This window comes from Oncorhynchus mykiss, chromosome 6 (assembly GCF_013265735.2).
Source record: "Oncorhynchus mykiss isolate Arlee chromosome 6, USDA_OmykA_1.1, whole genome shotgun sequence".
NCBI classification, from domain to species: Eukaryota; Metazoa; Chordata; class Actinopteri; order Salmoniformes; family Salmonidae; genus Oncorhynchus; species Oncorhynchus mykiss.
Window position 1 is genome coordinate 69,206,009 of NC_048570.1, and position 22,873 is coordinate 69,228,881.

At 42.2% G+C, this 22,873-nt stretch overlaps 1 protein-coding gene across 1 annotated transcript; it reads left to right on the top strand.

Moving 5' to 3' along the window:
- The first annotated feature begins 16,156 nt into the window (after positions 1-16,156).
- Positions 16,157-22,477, top strand: rhcg (Rhesus blood group, C glycoprotein). Its single transcript, NM_001124523.1, is given in 11 exon segments — positions 16,157-16,417; positions 17,178-17,370; positions 18,501-18,651; positions 18,844-18,991; positions 19,252-19,418; positions 19,681-19,818; positions 20,069-20,205; positions 20,523-20,647; positions 20,766-20,839; positions 21,090-21,175; positions 21,405-22,477. Coding segments are annotated over 11 exon segments (1,485 nt in total). The 5' UTR covers positions 16,157-16,191; the 3' UTR covers positions 21,445-22,477.
- The last annotated feature ends 396 nt before the right edge of the window (positions 22,478-22,873 follow it).

A 22,873-nucleotide genomic window follows, 5' to 3' on the forward strand; every position in this document is an offset into this window, starting at 1 on the left:
CCCCAGAGTAACACGGCGGGTTATTGATTCTGGGCTCCGGAGATTCGAAAGCCCTGGAAGTGGCCGGTGGATCGAGGCGGAGATGGTGAACCTGTTCTGTGAGGTTGGAGACTTGGGTGGCCAGGGTCTCAACGGCATGTCGAGCAGCAGACAATTCCTGCTCGTGTCTGCCTAGCATCGCTCCCTGGATCTCGACGGCTGAGTGGAGAGGATCCGAAGTCGCTGGGTCCATTCTTGGTCGGATTCTTCTGTTACGGTGAGTGAATGAGGACCCAAAAGCGAACTAACTTAAACAGAGCTTCTTTAATAACCAAACATAGGTAGGCTCAGATAGACCGGCAGATTCCGACAGGACAGGACAAGGTTACAGCAAACATGACGATAGTCTGGCTCAGGCATGAAACACAACAAACAAGAATCCGACAAGGACAGGAACAAAAACAGAGAGAGATATAGGGGACTAATCAGAGGGAAAAGGGGAACAGGTGGGAGAAGGGGTGACGAGGTAGTCAAGAGGAGACAAGGAACAGCTGGGGGAAAGCGGGGGAGAAAAGGTAACCTAATACGACCAGCAGAGGGAGACAGGGTGAAAGGAAAGGACAGAAAGACACAACATGACAATACATGACAAACTAAAACTATACAGAAAACAACTACCCACAAACCCAGGTGGGAAAAAAGGCTACCTAAGTATGATTCTCAATCAGAGACAACGATAGACAACTGCCTCTGATTGAGAACCACACCCGGCCAAACACAAAGAAATAGAAAACATAGCCATAAAGAAACTAGAATGCCCAGCCTAGTCATACCCTGGCCTAACCAAAATAGAGAATAAAAGCCTCTCTATGGCCAGGGCGTGACATGTGGAAGCATCTTCAAACAGTATTCCCTGCAATGTTTTCAGCCTTGAAATAGTGGAAATCCAAATATCTTTTAGCCTAAGGTGACCAAATTTCTGAAATTAAAACCGGGGACATTTCCAGTTCGGTGGTCAATATATCATTAAAATATCCAATGTTATTAACTATGAAATAAAAAAGGGGGACAATTCCGGTTTCATGTATTTAGTCTAACAGGCACACTGTGATAGACAGAGAAAACAACTGCTACAGAAACACTACAGACAAGACAGAACTGTCCGATCTGAACAGCCATTCAGTGGTCCTGTAGTCTGGGTAGAACTGATCTGAACAGCCATTCAGTGGTCCTGTAGTCTGGGTAGAACTGATCTGAACAGCCATTCAGTGGTCCTGTAGTCTGGGTAGAACTGATCTGAACAGCCATTCAGTGGTCCTGTAGTCTGGGTAGAATAAGAGCAGAAGAGAACATGAGCAAAATTGAAGAAAAAAAACAGACAATAGTATATGTGAAATACTTAACAACTTAATGAAGAAATAAGATGATGATGAGATTGGTAACTACATAATATACTTATTCCAACCTAATCTGTATATTTCTCAGAAGAATGTATCTTCTTCAGGATTGCTCTGTCATTGGCCAGCTTCTCCATGAACTCCTGGCAGGGGAGGTTGAAGTTTGTCTTCACAATAAGCATGGCCTTGATGGTAGGAACAGTGAACCTATTTCTTGCTGCTGTCCATATATCATTCATTTGGGAGAACACTCTCTCGACTGGTGCATTACTTCCAGGTAAGCACATGACAACAGACGCTAATCTAGCCAGGTTAGTGTGTGGGATGTCGTTCTCTTTGAAGTGGGTAACCACCGTGCTCCATCTCTGACTAAGCGGTGTCTCAGATGTTTTCCATTCCTCAAGCGATTGCCTCTTTAGGAACTCTTGCAGGCCATGGCCACTCTTGATGGTCACATTGGGGCATTTTTCCTGCAGTGTGCCTGCTGCCTTCTGGATCTCTTCACGCTGAGGTTGCCTTTTTAAAAGGAGACCATGTAAATATTTTAGATTATCTGTGTGCTTTCCCCATGCTTGCAAGTAGTTCACAGCCGTAGTGAAGAATGATTGGGATGTTTTGAGAAAGCTCTCTTTTGACTTGGCTCCATTTCCCTCTAGCTCTCTCAGAAGTCCTAAAACTGGAATGAAGTTGTCATCATGTCTTGCAGTCGTCATCACGTCTTGCAGTCAATTTTGCCTCAATGTTTCTCAGAATTGCAGCTGACTCCACAGCACAGTGGTCCTGGCATTCAAGCATCTTGATCATGTCACTGAATATGTTCAAGTTTCCATGGACAAAGGCCAGCCAAAGTTCAGTCAGTGGATCTTCGGACATTGTTTGCAGGACAACAGGGCATTTGTCTTCAGAAATAAAAAAGGATTTCAATGGCACATACATTTTCAGCACTCTTTCTAGAGCAGGGAGCATGGACAGCCAGCGAACATAGTTGTGTCCTAAAATGTTATGGTTCTCCTGGCCAACAAACTCACAAAAGCTCTTCAGTCTTCTATTCTGACGGTGAAAATATGAAAATATCCAAATATCTTTGTGAGCAGGTACTCAACATCAAGGGGAATCATATCCAAAGCTGTTCTGGCCGTGTTATGAATGATGTGGGCAGGACAACCTAAGCCAATCACCTCCCGCTGCAGAGTATTTTTAACTTTGGTATGGACATTGACCCTCCCCAGCTTATTCAGTCCTCCAGTTGGTATTTGTGTTGTCGGCAGAGGATGCCACGACTTTGTTTTGCAGGTTATATTTTTGGATGACCACCAGAACCTCAGCTGCAATCTCCTCTGCTGTTTCTCCTTTCAATTCAACAAAATCATGCAGTTTTGTTTCCACAGATGTGCTGCCATCATATATCTTACAATATCTGACTACTACTGGCAGCAGCTTTACATGTCCATGATTGGACGCATCAATGGACAGGGACACAAATTCAACCTGGGCTAGGTCCTGTTTTACCAAAATAGTTGCCCATGGTGCTAACAGGTTACTCACTATGGCTTCACATTTTGTCCTAGCACATGGTGCTAACACATTACTCACTATGGCTTCACATTTTGTCCTAGCACATGGTGCTAACACGTTACTCACTATGGCTTCACATTTTGTCCTAGCACATGGTGCTAACACGTTACTCACTATGGCTTCACATTTTGTCCTAGCACATGGTGCTAACACGTTACTCACTATGGCTTCACATTTTGTCCTAGCACATGGTGCTAACACGTTACTCACTATGACTTCACATTTTGTCCTAGCACATGTAAACTTCAGCTCATAAAGCTTTCGTGTCAGTTGTGCTGTGCAGTCCATAGATCTGTAACTATGATTGTGTCGCATAGTGTGGTATGCAAAGACACCCTCCTGCACACCAAAATCGTATTCTTCTTGGGAAGGCTCTACCTTCTTGAAGAATGTGGTGACAGAGGACATACCAACACGGGCAATCAGAGAGGCTTTTTGGTCTGTTGATGTTCTACCACTGCCGTTCTTCTCCGGCTGCCAATTGAAAAAGAGGAATTATAAAGGGTGCAGTTAACCATTCTATCGTCTTGACCTGAGTGTATAAATGGAAAATCTCTCATCATGTTGTCATTAAAATGGCATTTCCGTTTCTTGGAAAGAGCCATTGTACCTCCTCTGTCTGCTCTTCTTCACTCTCGTTGTGTCACTCTTCTTACTCTCTTTTTCTTCTCCTCCTCTTTTCTCCACTCATCTTCCTGCTCTTTCTTCCTTTCCTTCTCTTTACCTTTCCACCTCACTCTTCTACAGTCTCCTCGCTTCGCTCTTTTTACTCCCTTCATTTTTCCTTCTCCTTCTTCTCCAAGCTTTAATAATAAATAGTACACTATTAGATAAAATACTTTGGATTCCCATTGCTTGCCTCATTTTTGTATTTTATCTAAAACAAAAATGGTTTGCAATAATAAATTGGCAGGCTCTGTAATCATATCTTTACCTTTCCTCCTCTATCTCTTTCACTCTTCTTCCTATCCAGTCTTCCTCCTCTCCACTCTCTAACAGAAAGCATTATGCTAATGTTATCCATGAAAATGTCAAAATATATTAAAATTGTAATCTACAAATAAATATTCTCATAATTAATTGTGCATTCATTTAATATAATCACATTTTCAAAATAGCCCGTCCACTGCATGTTTACATGTGAACGTTTTTTAACCTAGCTACCATGACAGTAGCTGGCTAACCTAGCTAGATAACTTAGTCGACATAGCTAATGTTAGATAGCATAACATATTTAAAACCGTATAAAGCATCATTAGCTAGTATCTCAAACAAGTGTAACTTTGTTTGTTTGTGGTGATGTTGTGGATTCACTTGGCACTTGCTAGCTTCTGGCCGAGTTTTCCACAGCAGTTTTTTTTTCTCTAAAACTATCGCGAGCAAGTAGTTAGAAGAAGAAGAGTGAATGAAGCTGATATAGCGAGCAGCCCCCTCTGCTGGACTAAACAAGCACAACACGATTGAGACGTCAACCGGTAGGCTCTGCTGCCCGGTTTTTCTTGCCACTTATAATAAATAATATTATTTCACTTTGCAGTCTGTTTTTAACGCACAGTTAAAAACGGAGACATTTCCGGGGACAGCTACAGCCGGGGACAGGCCACCAAAAACGGGGACTGTCCCCGGGAAACGGGACGTCTGGTCACCCTATTTTATCCGCTTTCACAATGATTTACAGATTTTTTGTTAGTTTGTCCTGTACAATTAATGAACTGCGCAATAAACAAAATCAGCATTCTTCGCGGTTAATGTTTCAGGATCTCTCAACTGACTGACGTCCACAGACTGTTGGGCATCCACTGTCATAGCTTCATCATTTCAACTAGCTGCTTTGACAATTTTCACTGCCTCTGCATAGGAGACCTTCTCGACAGCCCTGATCCTTCCTACTTTGACCTCCTTAATCCTAAAAGGGCACCCAGGGAACTCTGGAATGTGATTCCCATCACATTTGGAACACCTTGCATCCTCAGACTCTTCAACAATGATATTCGTTTGCAAACACTTGACACGTAGCCCAACTTTTTAACATTTATGACATTGAAGCTTTTGTACATAAACTCGCACCGCATATCTCATATATCCCAGCTTTACATGGGTCAGGAGAAATTCTTAATTTTACATCAATAAGAAAGAAACGCCTTCCTCCCTCTTTCCATTCACAGTGTGGGTTAAGCAACGTGAATCAACTACCAGTAAAATACTACTTGAGTAAAAGTCTAGAGGTATTTGGTTTTAAATATTCTTAAATATCAAAAGTAAATGTTATTGCTGAAATATACTTAAGTATCAAAAGTAAAAGTATAGATCTTTTTAAATTCCTTATATTAAGCAAACCAGACGGCACCATTTTATTTGATTTTCTTCTTCTCTATGGATAGCCAGGGACATGTTCCATCCAACACCAGGCATCATTTACAAACAAAGCATTTGTGTTTAGTGAGTCCGCCAGATCAGAGGCAGTAGGGATGACCAGAAATGTTGTCTTGATAAGTGTGTGAATTGGACATTTTCCTGTTCAAAATGTAATGAGTACTTTTGGGTGTCAGGGAAAATACATGCAGTAAAAAGTACATTGTTCTCTTTAGGAATGTAGTGAAGTAAAAGTAAAAGTTGTCAAAAATATAAATATTAAAGTAAAGTGCAGATACCCCAAAAAACTACTTAAGTAGTACTTTAAAGTATTTTTACTTAAGTGCTTTACACCAGGGTTTCCCAAACTCGGTCCTGCCCCCCCCCCCCCCCCCCCCCCCCCCGGGCACACATTGTGGGTTTTGCCCAAGCACTAGAAAGCTGCTTCAAATAGTCATCTCATCATCAAGCCTCAATTATTTCAATCAGCTGTGTAGTGCTAGGGCAAAAATTCAAACGTGCACCCAGGGGGGTCCCCGGGACCGAGTTTGGGATACCCTGCTTTACATCACTGCATGTTCTTTGAACAGATACAATTTCAAAGCTAGTGCAGTTTGTACAGTTGCAGTTACAGAGCTAGTACATCTAGTACAGATGACATTTCATTGCTAATAAAGATTTTCAAAGCTAGTACAGCAATTTCAAAAGCAGCTAGTACAGCAAAGTGTTGGGAATAGTCCATTTTTAAACATTAGCTGTATTGGTACTTTAACATTTAATTGAGTCAGGGCCTGATTTATAGCTACAATGACTTCAGGGCCTGAATGTCACAGGATGACCAGGGTAGGGGTCAAAATAACACAAAATACTGCTGCATAAACATTCCAATTCATAAAACCGTGCTTCTTCTATGTGCAAAAACTCCAATAATCTCCAAACTTCTCAGAAGCCTATCTCCCCATCCCTCAGCGTTACCTGTTTTTTTTATTGTCCACACATCACGATGCAGGAAACCTTATGACACTGGCAGGCGTTTTGCATCAGTCTGTGACATCTTAAAAGTGAGTTATCACATGATTAGCCATTGTGAAGGGTTTCACGTCAGTGAGGTATGATGAAGTGTATCTCTGTTGTAGATCAGTGATCTCTGCTCTCTACTATGAGTGAGCGTGGGTCGGTGTCACCCAGAGAGAGTTGTCTGTCTCTCATTCCTCTACGCTATCACCTATCTCATGAATGCATACTGTATGTCTCTGTAACAGTCTGAGGAAAAAAATGTACAGTTGCTAACTCCATAAGCATCAACCAAGGTACACAAACAAATGAGCAAAGTGGAAATGTATCACATAAATCACATTTGATTTGTTTTCACAGTAGAGATCGTACAAGGAGCGTTCTGAGACAAAGGTAAACAATCACTGGGCCTGGAACTTTTACTGTTGTTCCTGTTTTCTTTGGCTTGTTTTCTATTACTGTGATATAGCAATGCTATTATGCAGAATGGGTGGATTATAAATCTTCTTGAGTTGTAAATCCCTGACTTAAAGGAAAAACCCACTCCAAAACTTTTCATTAGTCTACTGTTGATACAATTTTCAAATGTTTTGCATATTAGCATTCAAGTTTTCAAGATATTCGACAAAGTGGCATTTGCCACATCATCATGATGCAAAACGCATAGTTTATTTTTCTTTAAGCCTGCAAGGTGGAAAAATCTGCCGTTCTACCCTTGAGCAAGGTAGTTAACCTCCAACAACATCTGCTTCCCGGATGCCGATGATGTCGATGTCAATTGATTCAGAGGGGTTGGGTTAAATGCGGAAGATACATTTCGGTTGAATGCATTCAGTTGTACAACTGACTAGGTATCGCCTTTCCCTTCCCATCTCCGATGTTGTGTCATTCATATTCACTGTCTCTCTCCTTCACAGCCATATCCTGGTCCCAGATTGGTGCTATCATTCCAACTCCTTGTCAAAGACATGATAATTTAATAAGTAGTTGGCAAGAGAGAAAAAAACAGACTGGCACCAAGGCAATCACAGCTAAGTTTAAGGAGAGAGGGCCCTGTTGCTTTACATTGTACATCTTCTCTTATCCTCAAAGCTCAAGTGGTTTTACAACCCTCAGTGGTGTCAGAGATGGTTAATAGTGTTATTGTATTGCAGCACTGGCAGGCAAACCACATTCACTGTTTTAGGCTGAGAGGGGTAAGAAAGCAAAACTCAGAAATTGCCTGAAGTATCTGTGGTAAGCTGTTCTGTGACTCACCTGCCAATTGATTGGCAGCTCTCCATGATATCTTATGCTACATCACTAGTGGAATGTATCAGCGCTGCGACAATGACAGTTGAGGACACCACACCATGTGATAGAGAGCATTGTAGGAATGTAGCTTTGAAGATAACGATCTGAGTGCCTCCATATCCCTCGGTCACATTCTTTCACTGATTAGTTTAGTCTCTAATGGTTAGTTATTCAAAGGCTGTTCGGGCTCATAACAATGAGGAGGTGAGACCCAGTCATACATTACTTTTTGAATAAGGTTGTTGTATTATTCCGAACCATCAGAGAACTCCTTATTAGACAACCTATTAGATACGCAAGGCACTTTTGTCCTCATTCAATTTCTTATTTTTTTACAGACAAATTAGGCCTACTCATACAACATATTTTGTTGAAGTTTTATCCCGTAGTTGAAGCCTCAATGCCAGTTGAGTTACACTATCACTTATTATCATGCCAATGTCATGGTTGGTTTGACAATGACAGCAATTAAGGGGCGGCAGGTAGCCTAGTGGTTAGAGCGTTGGGTAGGTAATTCAAAGGTTGCTGGATCGAATCCCTGAGCTGATAAGGGAAAAATCTGTTGTTCTGTCCCTGAACAAGGCAGTTAACTCACTGTTCTCTGGTAGGCTATCATTGTAAATAATAATTTGTCCTTAATTGACTTGCCTAGTTAAGTATAGGTTACATTTATTTGTTGGCAAGAGCACGAACAGAGATGGAACCAGGCTACCATAGTTGAACACTGGAGATAACATTGTAAAGAGACACCTCAAACCTAATCTAAAATGCAAAATAGCTATTAGAGCACAATTGACAATCATTACAGCATTATTATCATTGTATTTCATGTTGATTACATACAGTACAACATCAATTTAGGTTTTACCTAACCGTTTTTTATGCTTATGTCACTAAGATCTTGTACAGTACCAATACCACGAGTTTGTCCATAAATTCCCTCTGATTATCAACTCTCAAAAACTACAGTAGATGTTAGAATAGCAAAATAAACGCTCCAGGGCCTTGATCATAGTTAAGATAAGAGTCGTCAGCAAGACACCAACTAAGACAGCAACCGACATCATGCTGTGTTTGCGTCTGTCACGTGTGTTCTTATCAGGCCCCATGTGCACGTGTCGCCTTCATACCTAGAAAACACATGCATTTAGGAGAATGTTCTCTTCTAGTACAGGTGCTCAGGCCCTTATTGATACAGCATACTGAGTTCACTAAGGGTTGTTTCAGAAGAGGAATATTCAATAATACTGTATTTCATCATATATATAGTAGTTGGCCTATGTGGTTAGCAACCGGTACCTTTAGAAGATGTTGAAATTAATTTTGTATGTCTTTTCAATGACTGATCAATGAAAGTAGAGTTTGGTAGGGGCTCAGTCAAGGCAAATTATAACTCAAAATCACAGCTAAAGTTGGGGCTCTACTGAAAACCACAACAGGGAGTCTCCAAGGTAAACAAATCAACATTGATCCATATCAAGGTCCAGGTGAGAGTCATTTTCTTTACTGAACATTTGTTTCAGGATTAGATTACTTGAATTTCTAATTCTCACACTCCTCTATTCTCTCCCTACCCTGAACAAAACGTTAAGATTACAGATTCCATTTAATTGAAAAGCCATTTCATTCAATATGCTTTGTTCAGAATACATATTTAGTAGTAAGGTTATGTTATCCCACATTATACTTCCAGTTACCTCTTAGTGCTCTGGCTATGCACATATAACCCAGTCTGATACAGGACTGCTGTTCAGTGAAGGGAGCGTGGCACATGGAGTTACCGGATGCCCTTATAGCCTCAGATACACCTCATTACCACTTTGGGCAGATGACTGGACAGATATTGCTCTATGTGTGTCTATTTAAATTGATATAGACATAAACAAAACATTTGGTATGTTATCCTGCAGGCCTGTGTTGTCTGCCAGAAATCCCCCTGTTGCCTGCAGTGTTAATTTAAGATCAATCCACACATCAGCATCAACAGAAGTCAGGGCACCAAGTAGTACACTATCAACTCAAACTTATTTATATTTTTACTTTGCACATTCTTCCACTGCAAATCTACCATTCCAGTATTTTACTTGCTATATTGTATTTACTTTGCCACCATGGCCTTTTTTTGCCTTTACCTCCCTTATTTCACCTCATTTGCTCACATCGTATATAGACTTGTTTATACTGTATTATTGACTGTATGTTTGTTTTACTCCATGTATAACTCTGTGTCGTTGTATGTGTCGAACTGCTTTGCTTTATCTTGGCCAGGTCGCAATTGTAAATGAGAACTTGTTCTCAACTTGCCTACCTGGTTAAATAAAGGTGAAATACAATAAATAAATAAAAAACATCACCATCAACAGAAGTCAGGGCACCAAGTAGTACACTATCAACCCAAACATCACCATCAACAGAAGTCAGGGCACCAAGTAGTACACTATCAACCCAAACATCACCATCAACAGAAGTCAGGGCACCAAGTAGTACACTATCAACCCAAACATCACCATCAACAGAAGTCAGGGCACCAAGTAGTACACTATCAACCCAAACATCACCATCAACAGAAGTCAGGGCACCAAGTAGTACACTATCAACCCAAACATCACCATCAACAGAAGTCAGGGCACCAAGTAGTACACTATCAACCCAAACATCAGCATCAACAGAAGTCAGGGCACCAAGTAGTACACTATCAACCCAAACATCACCATCAACAGAAGTCAGGGCACCAAGTAGTACACTATCAACCCAAACATCACCATCAACAGAAGTCAGGGCACCAAGTAGTACACTATCAACTCAAACATCACCATCAACAGAAGTCAGGGCACCAAGTAGTACACTATCAACCCAAACATCACCATCAACAGAAGTCAGGGCACCAAGTAGTACACTATCAACCCAAACATCACCATCAACAGAAGTCAGGGCACCAAGTAGTACACTATCAACCCAAACATCACCATCAACAGAAGTCAGGGCACCAAGTAGTACACTATCAACCCAAACATCACCATCAACAGAAGTCAGGGCACCAAGTAGTACACTATCAACCCAAACATCACCATCAACAGAAGTCAGGGCACCAAGTAGTACACTATCAACCCAAACATCACCATCAACAGAAGTCAGGGCACCAAGTAGTACACTATCAACCCAAACATCACCATCAACAGAAGTCAGGGCACCAAGTAGTACACTATCAACCCAAACATCACCATCAACAGAAGTCAGGGCACCAAGTAGTACACTATCAACCCAAACATCACCATCAACAGAAGTCAGGGCACCAAGTAGTACACTATCAACCCAAACATCACCATCAACAGAAGTCAGGGCACCAAGTAGTACACTATCAACCCAAACATCACCATCAACAGAAGTCAGGGCACCAAGTAGTACACTATCAACCCAAACATCACCATCAACAGAAGTCAGGGCACCAAGTAGTACACTATCAACCCAAACATCACCATCAACAGGACAACCAAGCCGCTATGGAGGCTGTAAATTAGTATATTTTATATTGCACTGACCTTAAATTATACCAATAATGCACCAACTAAACAGCAAGCTATGCGTAGAAGATGTGGTACTATAATTTGCATGGCCTCGGTACTCATCTCAATATTATTAGGCTACATTAATTATGTCTGCTCAAATGGATTAAGGAAGACAGACATTGTCAAATAGGTCCTCACATGTTAAACAAAAATGATAATTTGTTTGTCCAAACATAAATATTTAAATACATGTTAATTCATTCATAACAGACAGCGGATAGGGCAATATCACCCCAAGATGCAAATACAGTTCATGTTAACTCAAAGCAGCCAAGCACTCCGTTCAGCCACCCCTGGTCTCTTAGCCCACCACTAAGGGAGGGCAGCTCCCGCACAGCCTAGTCAAAGCTCTTCTCTGTCCTGGCACCCCAATGGTGGAACAAGCTTCCCCCTACAGTCAGGACAGGGTTCCTTGCCCCTATTCCAAAAACCTCTGAAACCCTACCTCTTTGAAGAATATCTTAAATGACTCTCACGTACCATCTAAACTGCTGTAAAGTCTATTTTTCATAAACAACAATATTGTGGTTTCAACAGGCTTTTCCGTTGCGATGTCACGGAAGACCCATCTGTTAGCCAATTATTTCACTGTAGCCCCTAGTACAGTTCAACGTGCCTTAAATAGCTCTTTTGTCACACACCCCACACATGGGGAGACCTCACCTGGCTTAGCTGGTGTCTCCAGAGATGCAAGCCCTCTCATCGTCACCCAATGCCTAGGTTTCCCCCACTGTACTCACATCCTACCATACCCTTGTCTGTACATTAAGCCCTGAATCTATTCTACCACGCCCAGAAATCTGCCCCTTTTATTCTCTGTTCCCAACACACTAGACGGCCAGTTCTTATAGCCTTTAGCAGTACCCTTATCCTACTCCTCCTCTGTTCCTCTGGTGATGTAGAGGTTAACCCAAGTCCTGTGGCCCCCAGCATCACACCTATTCCCCAGGCTTAGATTTAGTTGACTTCTGTAACAGTAAAAGCCTTGGTTTCATGCATGTTAACATCAGAAGCCTCCTCCCTAAGTTTGTTTTATTCACTGCTTTAGTACACTCCGCCAACCCTGATGTCCTAGCCGTGTCTGAATCCTGGCTTAGGAAGGCCACCAAAAATTCTGACATTTCCTTCCCCAACTACAACGTTTTCCATCAAGCTAGAACCGCCAAAGGAGGCGGAGTTGCAATCTACTGCAGAGATAGCCTGCAGAGTTCTGTCATACTATCCAGGTCTGGGCCCAAACAGTTCGAGCTTCTACTTTTAAAAATCCACCTTTCCAGAAATAAGTCTCTCACTGTTGCCGTTTGTTATTGACCCCGGACACTATATGTGAATTGATTGCCCCCCATCTATCTTCAGAGTTCGTACTGTTACGTGACCTAAACTGGGATATGTTTAGCACCCCGGCCATCCTACAATCTAAGCTAGATGCCCTCAATCTCACACAAATTATCAAGGAACATACCAGGTACAACCCTAAATCCGTAAACATGTGGACCCTCATAGATATCATCCTGACCAACCTGCCCTCTAAATACACCTCTGCTGTCTTCAACCAGGATCTCAGCGATCACTGCCTCATTGCTTGTGTCCGTAATGGGCCCGCGGTCAAACGACCACCCCTCATCACTGTCAAATGTTCCCTAAAACACTTCAGCGAACAGGACTTTCTAACCGACCTGTCCCGGGTATCCTGGAAGGATATTGACCTCATCCCGTCAGTCGAGGATGCCTGGTTGTTCTTTAAAAGTGCTTTCCTCAAGCATGCCCCATTCAAAAATGTAAAACTAAGAACAGACATAACCCTTGGTTCACTCCAGACCTGACTGCCCTTGACCAGCACAAAAACATCCTGTGGCGTACTGCATTAGCATTGAATAGCCCCTGCGATATGGAACTTTTCAGGGAAGTCAGGAACCAATATACACAGTCAGTTAGGAAAGCTAAAGCTAGCTTTTTCAAACAGAAATCTGCATCCTGTGGCACTAATTCCAAAAAGTTTTGGGACAGCAGGTATATTTCACTGGTCATCCCCAAAGCCAACACCCCCTTTGGCCGCCTTTCCTTCCAGTTCTCTGCTGCCAATGACTGGAACGAATTGCAAAAATTACTGAAGCTGGAGACATGTCTCCCTCACTAACTTTAAGCATCAGCAGTCAGAGCAGCTTACCGATCACCGTACCTGTACACAGCCCACCCAACTACCTCATCCCCATATTGTTTTAGTTTTTTTTGCTCTTTTGCACCCCATTATGTCTACTTGCACATCATCATCTGCACGTCTGTCACTCCAGTGTTAATGCTAAATTGTCATTATTTTGCCACTATGGCCAATTTATTGCCTTACCTCCCTAACCTTACTACATTTGCACAAACTGTACATAGATTCTTCTATTGTGTTTTTGACTGTACGTTTGTTTATCCCATGTGTTGATGTTTTTGTCGCACTGCTTTGCTTTATCTTGGCCAGGTCGCAGTTGTAAATGAGAACTTGTTCTCAACTGGCCTACCTAGTTAATAAAGGTGAAATAAAAATGATAGGAAGTACTGTACTAGTCAAACGTTTTGCACACATCTACTCATTTCAGGGGTTTTCTTTAGTTTGACTATTTTCTACATTGTAGAATAATAGTGAAGACATCAAAACAATGGAATTGCACATATGGAACCATGTAGTAACAACAAAGTGTTAAACAAATCAAAATATATTTTATATTTGAGATTCTTCAAAGTAGCCACCCATTGCCTTGATGACAGCTTTGCACACTCTTGGCATTCTCTCAATCAGCTTCACTTGGATTTTTTATCTTCACTTGGATTTTCCCAACAGTCTTGAAGGAGTTCCCACATGTGCTGAAGACTTGTTGGCTGCTTTTCCTTCACTCTGCAGTCCAACTCATCCCAAACCATCTCAATTGGGTTGAGGTTGGGTGATTGTGGAGGCCAGGTCATCTGATGCAGCACTCCATCACTTTCTTTCTTGGTCAAATAACCCTTGCACAGCCTGGAGGTGTGTTGGGTCATTGTCCTGTTAAAAAACAAATGATAGTTCCACTAAGCGCAGGGCAGATGGGATGGTGTATCGCTGCAGAATGCTGTGGTAGCCATGCTGGTTGTGTGCCTTGAATTCTAAATAAATCATTGACAGTGTCACCATCAAAGCACCTCCACACCATTTCACATCCCCCTCCATGCTTAACGGTGGGAACCACACTTCCGAAGATCATTTGTTCACCTACTCTGCGTCTCACAAAGACATGGCGGTTGGAACCAACAAATTTGGAATCAGACCAATGGACAGATTTCCACCGGTTGAATGTCATTTGCTCGTATTTCTTGGCCCAAGCAAGTCTCTTCTTCTTATTGATGTCCTTTAGTAGTGGTTTCTTTGCAGCAATTCAACCGTGAAGGCCTGATTCACACAGTCTCCTCTGAACAGTTGTGTCTGTTACTTGAACTCTGTGAAGCATTTATTTGGGCTGCAATTTCTGAGGCTGGTAACTCTAATGAACTTATCCTCTGCAGCAGAGATAACTCTGGGTCTTCCTTTCCTGTGGCGGTCCTCATGAGAGACAGTTTCATCATAGCTCTTGATGGTTTTTGCAACTGCACAATTTTCATAGTTATAGTTATTGAAATTTTCCGGATTGACTGACCTTCATGTCTTAAAGTAATGAAGGACTGCCGTTTCTCTTTGCCTATTTGAGCTGTTCTTGCTATTGATGGGTTCGGATTTCTAAACTTAAATATTGTTAATAATCACTTACACTAGAGACATGAGGAGTGCCTTAGTCTTGTTTATACACCAGAAGTTAATGGGTATCTGTTGGAGGAATGTATATGGTTGGGTCAGGAGGAGCTAGGGGGCTTTGGGAGGTGCTGAGTAGAGGAGAGGCAATCACATAATTGCGGTCACTGATAATGGAGAGCCGTGGATTTGTGAGGAATGGGGTTGAGGTCAGGTCACATTAAGGGAGAAGGAAGAGTTTATTGCCCACATCACTTAATGTCCTGAATAGTAATAAAGGTGTAATATTTAAAGGGAAGGAGGAGACTCCTCCCAAATTGGGGTATATATACTACCACTGGTGGACATATGTTTTTGTTTTATGCAGCTGTATGACCCAATGTGTGAATAAACTTGGTTTAAGCTTTACTAGTCGTCCGTGTGTTTTACTCGGTTCTTTGAGAACCTAACACCATAATATAGACTTGGTCTTCTACCACCCCTACCTTGTCACAACACAACTGATTTGTTCAAAAACGAAAAAACTCCACAAATGACATTTTAACAAAGCACACCTGTTAATTGAAATGCATTCCAGTTGAGTATGCAAGCTGTCATCAAGGCAAATGGTGGCTACTTTGAAGAATCTCAAATATAAAATATATTTGGATTTGTTTAACACTTTTTTGGTTACTAGACCATATGTGTTATTTCATAGTTTTGATGTCTTCACTATTATACTACAATGCAGAAAATAGTAAAAATAAAGAAAAACCCTGGAATGAGTAGGTGTGTCCAAACTTTTGACTGGTACTGTGTACAATCATGTGTCTTACCCGGTTGTACAGTACAATAGCATACAAATTGGATGACTTAACTTATGATACATCTTGGAGGATGTATAGTATCATACTTCTTTCTCTGAGACCAGGTTGCTTGTTGCCCAGTAACAACAAAGGAGATCTCCTCTAACAACAGAAATGGCAACCAAATTAATTTTTTTCAGGTTTTCCTCTAACCCCTCTTATGCAACATGTTGTTTGGGACAAACAATCAAATGCACGGGACTCTCTACCGCCTCGTGCCAGATGTCATCTATCAAGGTGCCAGAGGGCAGGAAGGGGGAGGGAGGGTTTGGCGCTGGGTAGGGAAACAGCTGGCTCACACTGAGGACACACCTCTCTTTGGTCCATATATACCTGTGCTGATACAGCCTGTAGTTTCAGGGTCACAGCCACACCCAGGGCAGGTCAAAGAGCATCACTGTCTCAGTACTTACTCAGCCTCCACCATGGGGAATTTCATCCAGGGATGCAAAGACTACTTCTCTCAGCAAAAGAACACCAACATCCGTCTTACACTGCCGGTAGTCTGCTTCGTCTGGCAGATTGCCATGATCATCCTCTTCGGAGTCTTCATCCGCTACGACGAGGAGTCGGACACACACTGGGTAGAGACCAAGGCCCATGACAACATCACCAGCGACATAGAGAATGACTTCTACTTCAGATACCCCAGTAAGTACATTCATAATCACTGGACTGCCTGGTGCATTGTTTAGGTTGACAATATACAGTAAATGTATGATTCATGGTTTCATCTTCATTGAAATGATAAAGAATCAGGTTATTAATAAGAAGCATGCTTGCTGTTTGATCAGATGACAACCTTTGATCTCTAGGATGTTTGACAATTTCCCCTGTGAAATCCCCTGGACAACGATCTCAGTCTGAGTTATTTTGAAAGCATCTATTCATTAGTGGACAAATGCAGTGGCAGTCCAAATTTGCCTCTCTAACGTGGGTTAAAACGACCTACCCTCTTTACCAAATGTAGGTCAGTGGTTATTTCCAATTTGTCTGATTCAAGCTTGGTTTATGCCAGCTTCGGATGGTGCATCTTTGCTGATAGCCAGGCTGAATGAGTGGCAAGTTAAGTTTACTTGTGATGTTATGTGGTATCTGTTTCCTCTTGTAATATGATGTGTTTTGATTTGTCAGGGATTATATCCTACCTGTAGCTCTGGCGTGTAAACTGATAGGGTGTGTATCATAAACGTGCTAATCTGATGATGACATATCCAGTTGAACATGTCGAGTTAACAGCTATAAAACTTTGACCAAATGGTACATCAGGACTGATTTTTTATAAAAAACTTTGCAACTACTGAGAGCCCCTTGCATTGGATGCAATAACATGTTGCATTACCTATTAGGATTTATTTCACACTTTGAATAATTCTCTCTCTCATTCTCCTTCTAACCCTCCTCTTTCCAGGCTTCCAGGATGTCCATGTGATGATCTTTGTGGGTTTCGGGTTCCTCATGACTTTCTTGAAGAGGTACAGCTTCGGCGCAGTCGGCTTCAACTTCCTCATTGCTTCCTTCGGCCTGCAGTGGGCTCTGCTCATGCAAGGCTGGTTCCACTCTCTCGATCCCCAGACAGGAAAGATCTTCATCGGTGTTGAAAGGTATGCACTGATGAGGTGTGCACACACATAGGAGAGGGGAGGCTTAATCAGTGACTTGCTACTCATACTGAAACAATGGCAGAATGGTTATTTTTTATTTTACCTTTATTTAACTAGGCAAGTCAGTTAAGAACAAATTAGTATTTTTAATGATGGTCTAGGAACAGTGGGTTAACTGCCTTGTTCAGGAGCAGAATGACAGATTTGTACCTTGTCAGCTCGGGGATTTGATCTTGCAACGTTTCGGTTACTAGTCCAACGCTCTAACCACTAGGCTACCCTGCCTCCCCTACCCTGCCCCTATTGGAGCAATAGACTGTACCATAGACTCTCTTAGGGTTAAGCAAGCTGTCACCATGGGTTAAGTGGTGATGGGTTAAAACAGGTACTGGAAACTGGCGGTCCGCGGGCATCATATTATTATTATTATTTAAACTGGGGGGGACTCGGGGTCTCAACTTACTATTGAGAGTTAGAATAATAGAATAAACTAAGTGCAATTTCAAAATGTGGTTGTGCATCAGAAGTCACTCAATTAGCCCATGTCAGCTACATTTGTTATTAGATCGGCGTGTTAGTCTAGTGGCCAGCTATCTAAGCATGATCGTATTATCGACCAGTGTGGGGCCCATTGATGCAAATATTTGCCTCCACCCCATGGCAAATTGTGTAGAATTGCAGCAAACTTGCTTTAGAACAGCAACATTTTCTTTATGTCCCATGCCAAAATGTGCTGTATTGCAGGAAATGAACTTTGAAATGTAAATGTCTTCTCTTCACTGTCACGAGGGGGGTCACCCCCATCAAAGTTGCCCATCCCTGGGTTCATCTGATGGATGGGTTCTTGTTCTGAGAATCTCAACAACAAGAGGCGGGGAGGTTTAAACCATTTAGGTTGACTTCATCACAAATATCATTATCCTTGAGACTTCTCTCCCGTGGTATTCATCTTGAAGGGCAGACTATCATTCCTCTCATAGCTGAGAGAAAGACCTGAAGGAGGATTACATGAAGGAGGATTACTTACTGATCTAGTCATTCAGGTTTTACAACTGTATACATGACTGACTCTCTCACATGACTCTCCAGTAATAATCTCCACCCCACCCACCTGTGTCTTCTATCTGCAGTCTGATCAATGCTGACTTCTGTGTGGCGGGCTGTCTCATAGCCTACGGGGCAGTGCTGGGCAAAGTCAGCCCGGTCCAGCTGTTGGTTATGACCCTGTTTGGTGTCACTCTGTTCGCTGTGGAAGAGTACATCATTCTGAACTTACTTCATGTGAGTCCCATCAAGCACTCTCTGGGCGTACAACTATTAAATTAAACACAGTGTATTAGCCATGGTTGGATTCATTTAATTCACCCTATAACCCTGATATAGTAACTTATTTATCTAACCTCAATGGCCTGCAGCCACGTAATCACATGGTTTGGTACACCTGGTAACAAATGACTGTTTCTGTCCACACAGGCTAGGGATGCCGGTGGCTCCATGGTTATTCACACCTTTGGAGGTTATTATGGTCTGACCATCTCCTGGGTCCTTTACCGACCTAATTTACACCAGAGCAAGCGTATGCAGGGCTCTGTGTACCACTCCGATATCTTCGCCATGATCGGTGAGTTAGTTGTCCATTGCATAAACATATGAATGGTTCTGATTTGCTCTGTGTGGGTTTCACTCCCTCTGGTGATGGTGACCTATCTTTAGTTTGTAGAAGTGTTCTGCCATGGCACTGTTCCTGTTCTGAAGTGTGTGTGATGATCGGTGTGTTTTAACTATGTTGTCCCTTCTCTATCCTCAGGCACACTGTTCCTGTTCTGAAATGTGTGTGATGATCGGTGTGTTTTAACTATGTTGTCCCTTCTCTATCCTCAGGCACACTGTTCCTGTGGATGTTCTGGCCCAGTTTCAACTCGGCCATTACTGACCATGGAGACGGTCAGCACAGGGCAGTCATCAACACCTACCTGTGCCTGGCCTCCACTGTCCTCACCACAGTGGCCATCTCCAGCTTCTCCCAGAAGACTGGCAAGCTCGACATGGCAAGGAACCGTATGTGTGTGTGTGTGCATGTGCGCGTGTGTGTGTGTGTGTGTGTGTATGTGTGCGTGTGTGTGTGTGTGTGTGTGTGTGTGTGCGTGCGTGCGTGCGTGTGTGTGTGTGCGTTTGGACGTACATTCTCTGTAACTGTGTATTTGTGACACTAACTGACAACCTCTCAGTCTGCACAATCTTCTTCTGCGCTCATCTTGTTGACTGACAAGTTTTCGAGTGTCATGACTGGTGCTCTCTCTTGCTTATCAGGTGCATATCCAGAATTCCACCCTGGCGGGGGGTGTTGCCTTGGGGACAGCGGCTGAGTTTATGATCTCTCCCTACGGCGCTCTGATCGTGGGCTTCTTATGCGGCATCATCTCTACCATGGGCTACATCTTCATTTCTGTGAGTCTCACCCCTGGTCTCTCACAGCTTGTTTTGTAGGCTTAGTAGGTTCTGTCCAAAGAAAGTCATGACAACTCTTACAACTCTTATTTTCTTCTTATGAATGATGTTGAGCCACACACAAAAAAAAGGTATAGCACTCTAAATGGCTGCCTAATCTTTATTGGGCAGATTCCTTTGCCATAAACGGTAATACACTATTTGGGTGTGTTGCGGGTATGTTGTTAAACCTTTGCCCGTCTCCTCCCAGCCCTTCTTGGAGAAGACACTGAAGATTCAGGACACGTGTGGAATACACAACCTGCACGCCATGCCTGGGGTGATTGGCGGTATAGTTGGAGCCATCACTGCTGCAGCTGCCAGCGAGTCAGTCTACGGAAAGCAGGGGTGAGTCAGGAGACCCGAGGGCCTAAGGCTACACAGCCAAACCACATGAACCTGAACATGCATCCTTGTTACCAGACAATCAGAACACATATTCCCCCACAACCTCTCATCAACCAATCATATCACACAGTTACTGTATGTCACAGGTCGTATCTTAAACGATTAATGTCATTTTACACCAACCAAATTATGTCACAGTCACAGTTTAGCCTGTAATCTGACAGTTAGTTGGAAATATACAGAGTCATTAGAAGACTCAACATAAAGCCTAAATATGGGACACAATCTGATTCTGTACATTGTTATTTTCCGTCCAGGTTGATCAACACGTTTGACTTCACTGGAGACTTTAAGGACAGAACCGTGTTAACTCAGGGTGGATACCAGGCCGCTGGAATGTGTGTGTCCATCGTCTTTGGTGTTGCAGGCGGAGCTATAGTCGGTGAGTTTGGCCGGCCATGGGCATTTTATAGGGTGACCTAGAGGTGACGTGGGTCGTATAGGGGGTGACGTGCCTGAAGGAGAGTGACTGAAGTTGACACTATCTCCTCTGGTCACAGGTTCCATCCTGAAGTTACCCATCTGGGGAGATCCTGCTGATGAGAACTGTTTTGATGATGAGGTGTACTGGGAGGTAAGGGAACCAGCCACTCATCACCTGCTGTTCACAATACAACCACTGGGTGGTGCCATTGTCTTTGATTTAGTCTCACGTGATGAACTACAGACCACCTTTGAGATCTACATCTGAATTTTTATGACTAAATGGAGAAAAAGAAGAAGAACTATAGTAGTCAATAAAACTATTGCATGACATTGTCCACACTGAAGACATTTCACACAAGTATGAAAAAAAACTTAAATCACCTATGATTTCTTCACAGCTCCCTGATGAAGAGGAGGAGCATCAGGAGAGCATCCCTCCCATTCTGGAGTACAACAACCACATGATCCACAAGCGGCAAGACCTGTAAGTCCATTCAGCATGCTCTGTTTGACCATATCACAAAACTAGTTTGTGATTTGTTGAAGTTATAATCAAGGATTAGTTTTGAATACAGTACTTGTTTATAGATAATCCAATCTTTTTTCAAACCATTATGTTCTCTGTTGATTGTAATGACTAATCATTCCACAGGATAGAACAGTGTAGGAAAAAAATGTGTGTTTCACTTTCTGTCATGGTTTGCTCCTAACAGATCTGAGTCCAACTTCTCTGTGGAACACTGTGAAAGCTAAATACAGAGGTGTGAGGACACCACCACCCAAACATGTCCTGCTGGACCATGGAATTACCACGGAAATCCAACAGACAACCGCACTCCCCCTAAATGAAGGCACCTATACAAGGCACATTAAAACATGCTTTCTTGCATCTTATGTTAAGGTCATTACCTAAATCTGAAGCCATTAGATACTGTACGTGCCTTCACCCCTCCCCCCACCAGCCACCACCCACTCCATTAGATCACATACACTTCCTATATGGATATCCACTGGCACGGAACACTGTGTCCTGAATTCTGGTAGAATGCTGATCTATTGCAAGGACCTCTAAGATCTGCACTTAATCCACATGATGTGTGTCTAACTATAACCTACCACACAAAATGGCCAATAGAGCTTTTCCTGAGCATTGGTATACTGTGTAATATATATATATATATATATAAAACAATCACACACTGTGAAATCTTTGATCAAAACCACTGAATTGAATGAGGATGAGGAAAGGATTTTTCAGGAAATTACTTTGACCAATCCTCATTCTGTGGCCTTGTGTGTTGTACATTTTCTTCCCATTTTCTTTTCAGAGAAAATTGTATTTTAATATAGCTGGTGCATATGTAAAGAGGACAGTAGTTTACTTTTAGTTCAAAGTGAATATTTTGTCTCTAGTGCTCTGGGGGAAAAAATGGTTTTGCTCTATTTTCACAATGCAGGAGTACCCTTTGAGTCCCCAATATGATCATTTTCTTTGTTTGGGATAAAGATTTAAAGTATTTAACCAAAGAGTTAGTGTTGAGGTGTAGAAGTACATTTAAACTTTACTTGAACGTTTTTGGTGACATGATGTATTTAAACAGCTTTTAAAGCTATGTACATGCCAACACATTTTCATCGCTATCGCTAATGATTCAATGTATCCCCTGCCTTCTGAGATGCCCTCTATGTCTTCCACCTCTTAATTACGTTTTTACTGTACTGTTAAAATCATGTTTATTTAAATGTTGCTACTCATATAACTTAATAAATAAAATGTGAGGTTAGATATACTGTTTGCCTCTTCTCCTTGATAGTTCCACAGTCATGCAAAATGAATGTCAGTATGTGTATATCTGATGTCATGCTCAGTGTGAATGAGAAGATACTGTACACAATATGTACATACAGACCAGCATGATCAACATGTACTGTAACAGGTGGGGCCTTTTGAATGTCCACCACTATGGTGAGGTAATGAAGGGCTAAAATCAATGACCTGCTATCCTTTTAAAAGGCAACTGCAGTCAGCAATTTCGGAGAGGGGAACCGCTTTTCACTGCACGCAAAATTACTTTTTTGCAGCAGATTAGGAAAATGAACGTAGCACGTTAGGAGACTGAGGTTAAGGTTGAGAAAAAAGATTTGGGTCAGAGCTAGCAAAAACTAACCTGCTACAAAAATC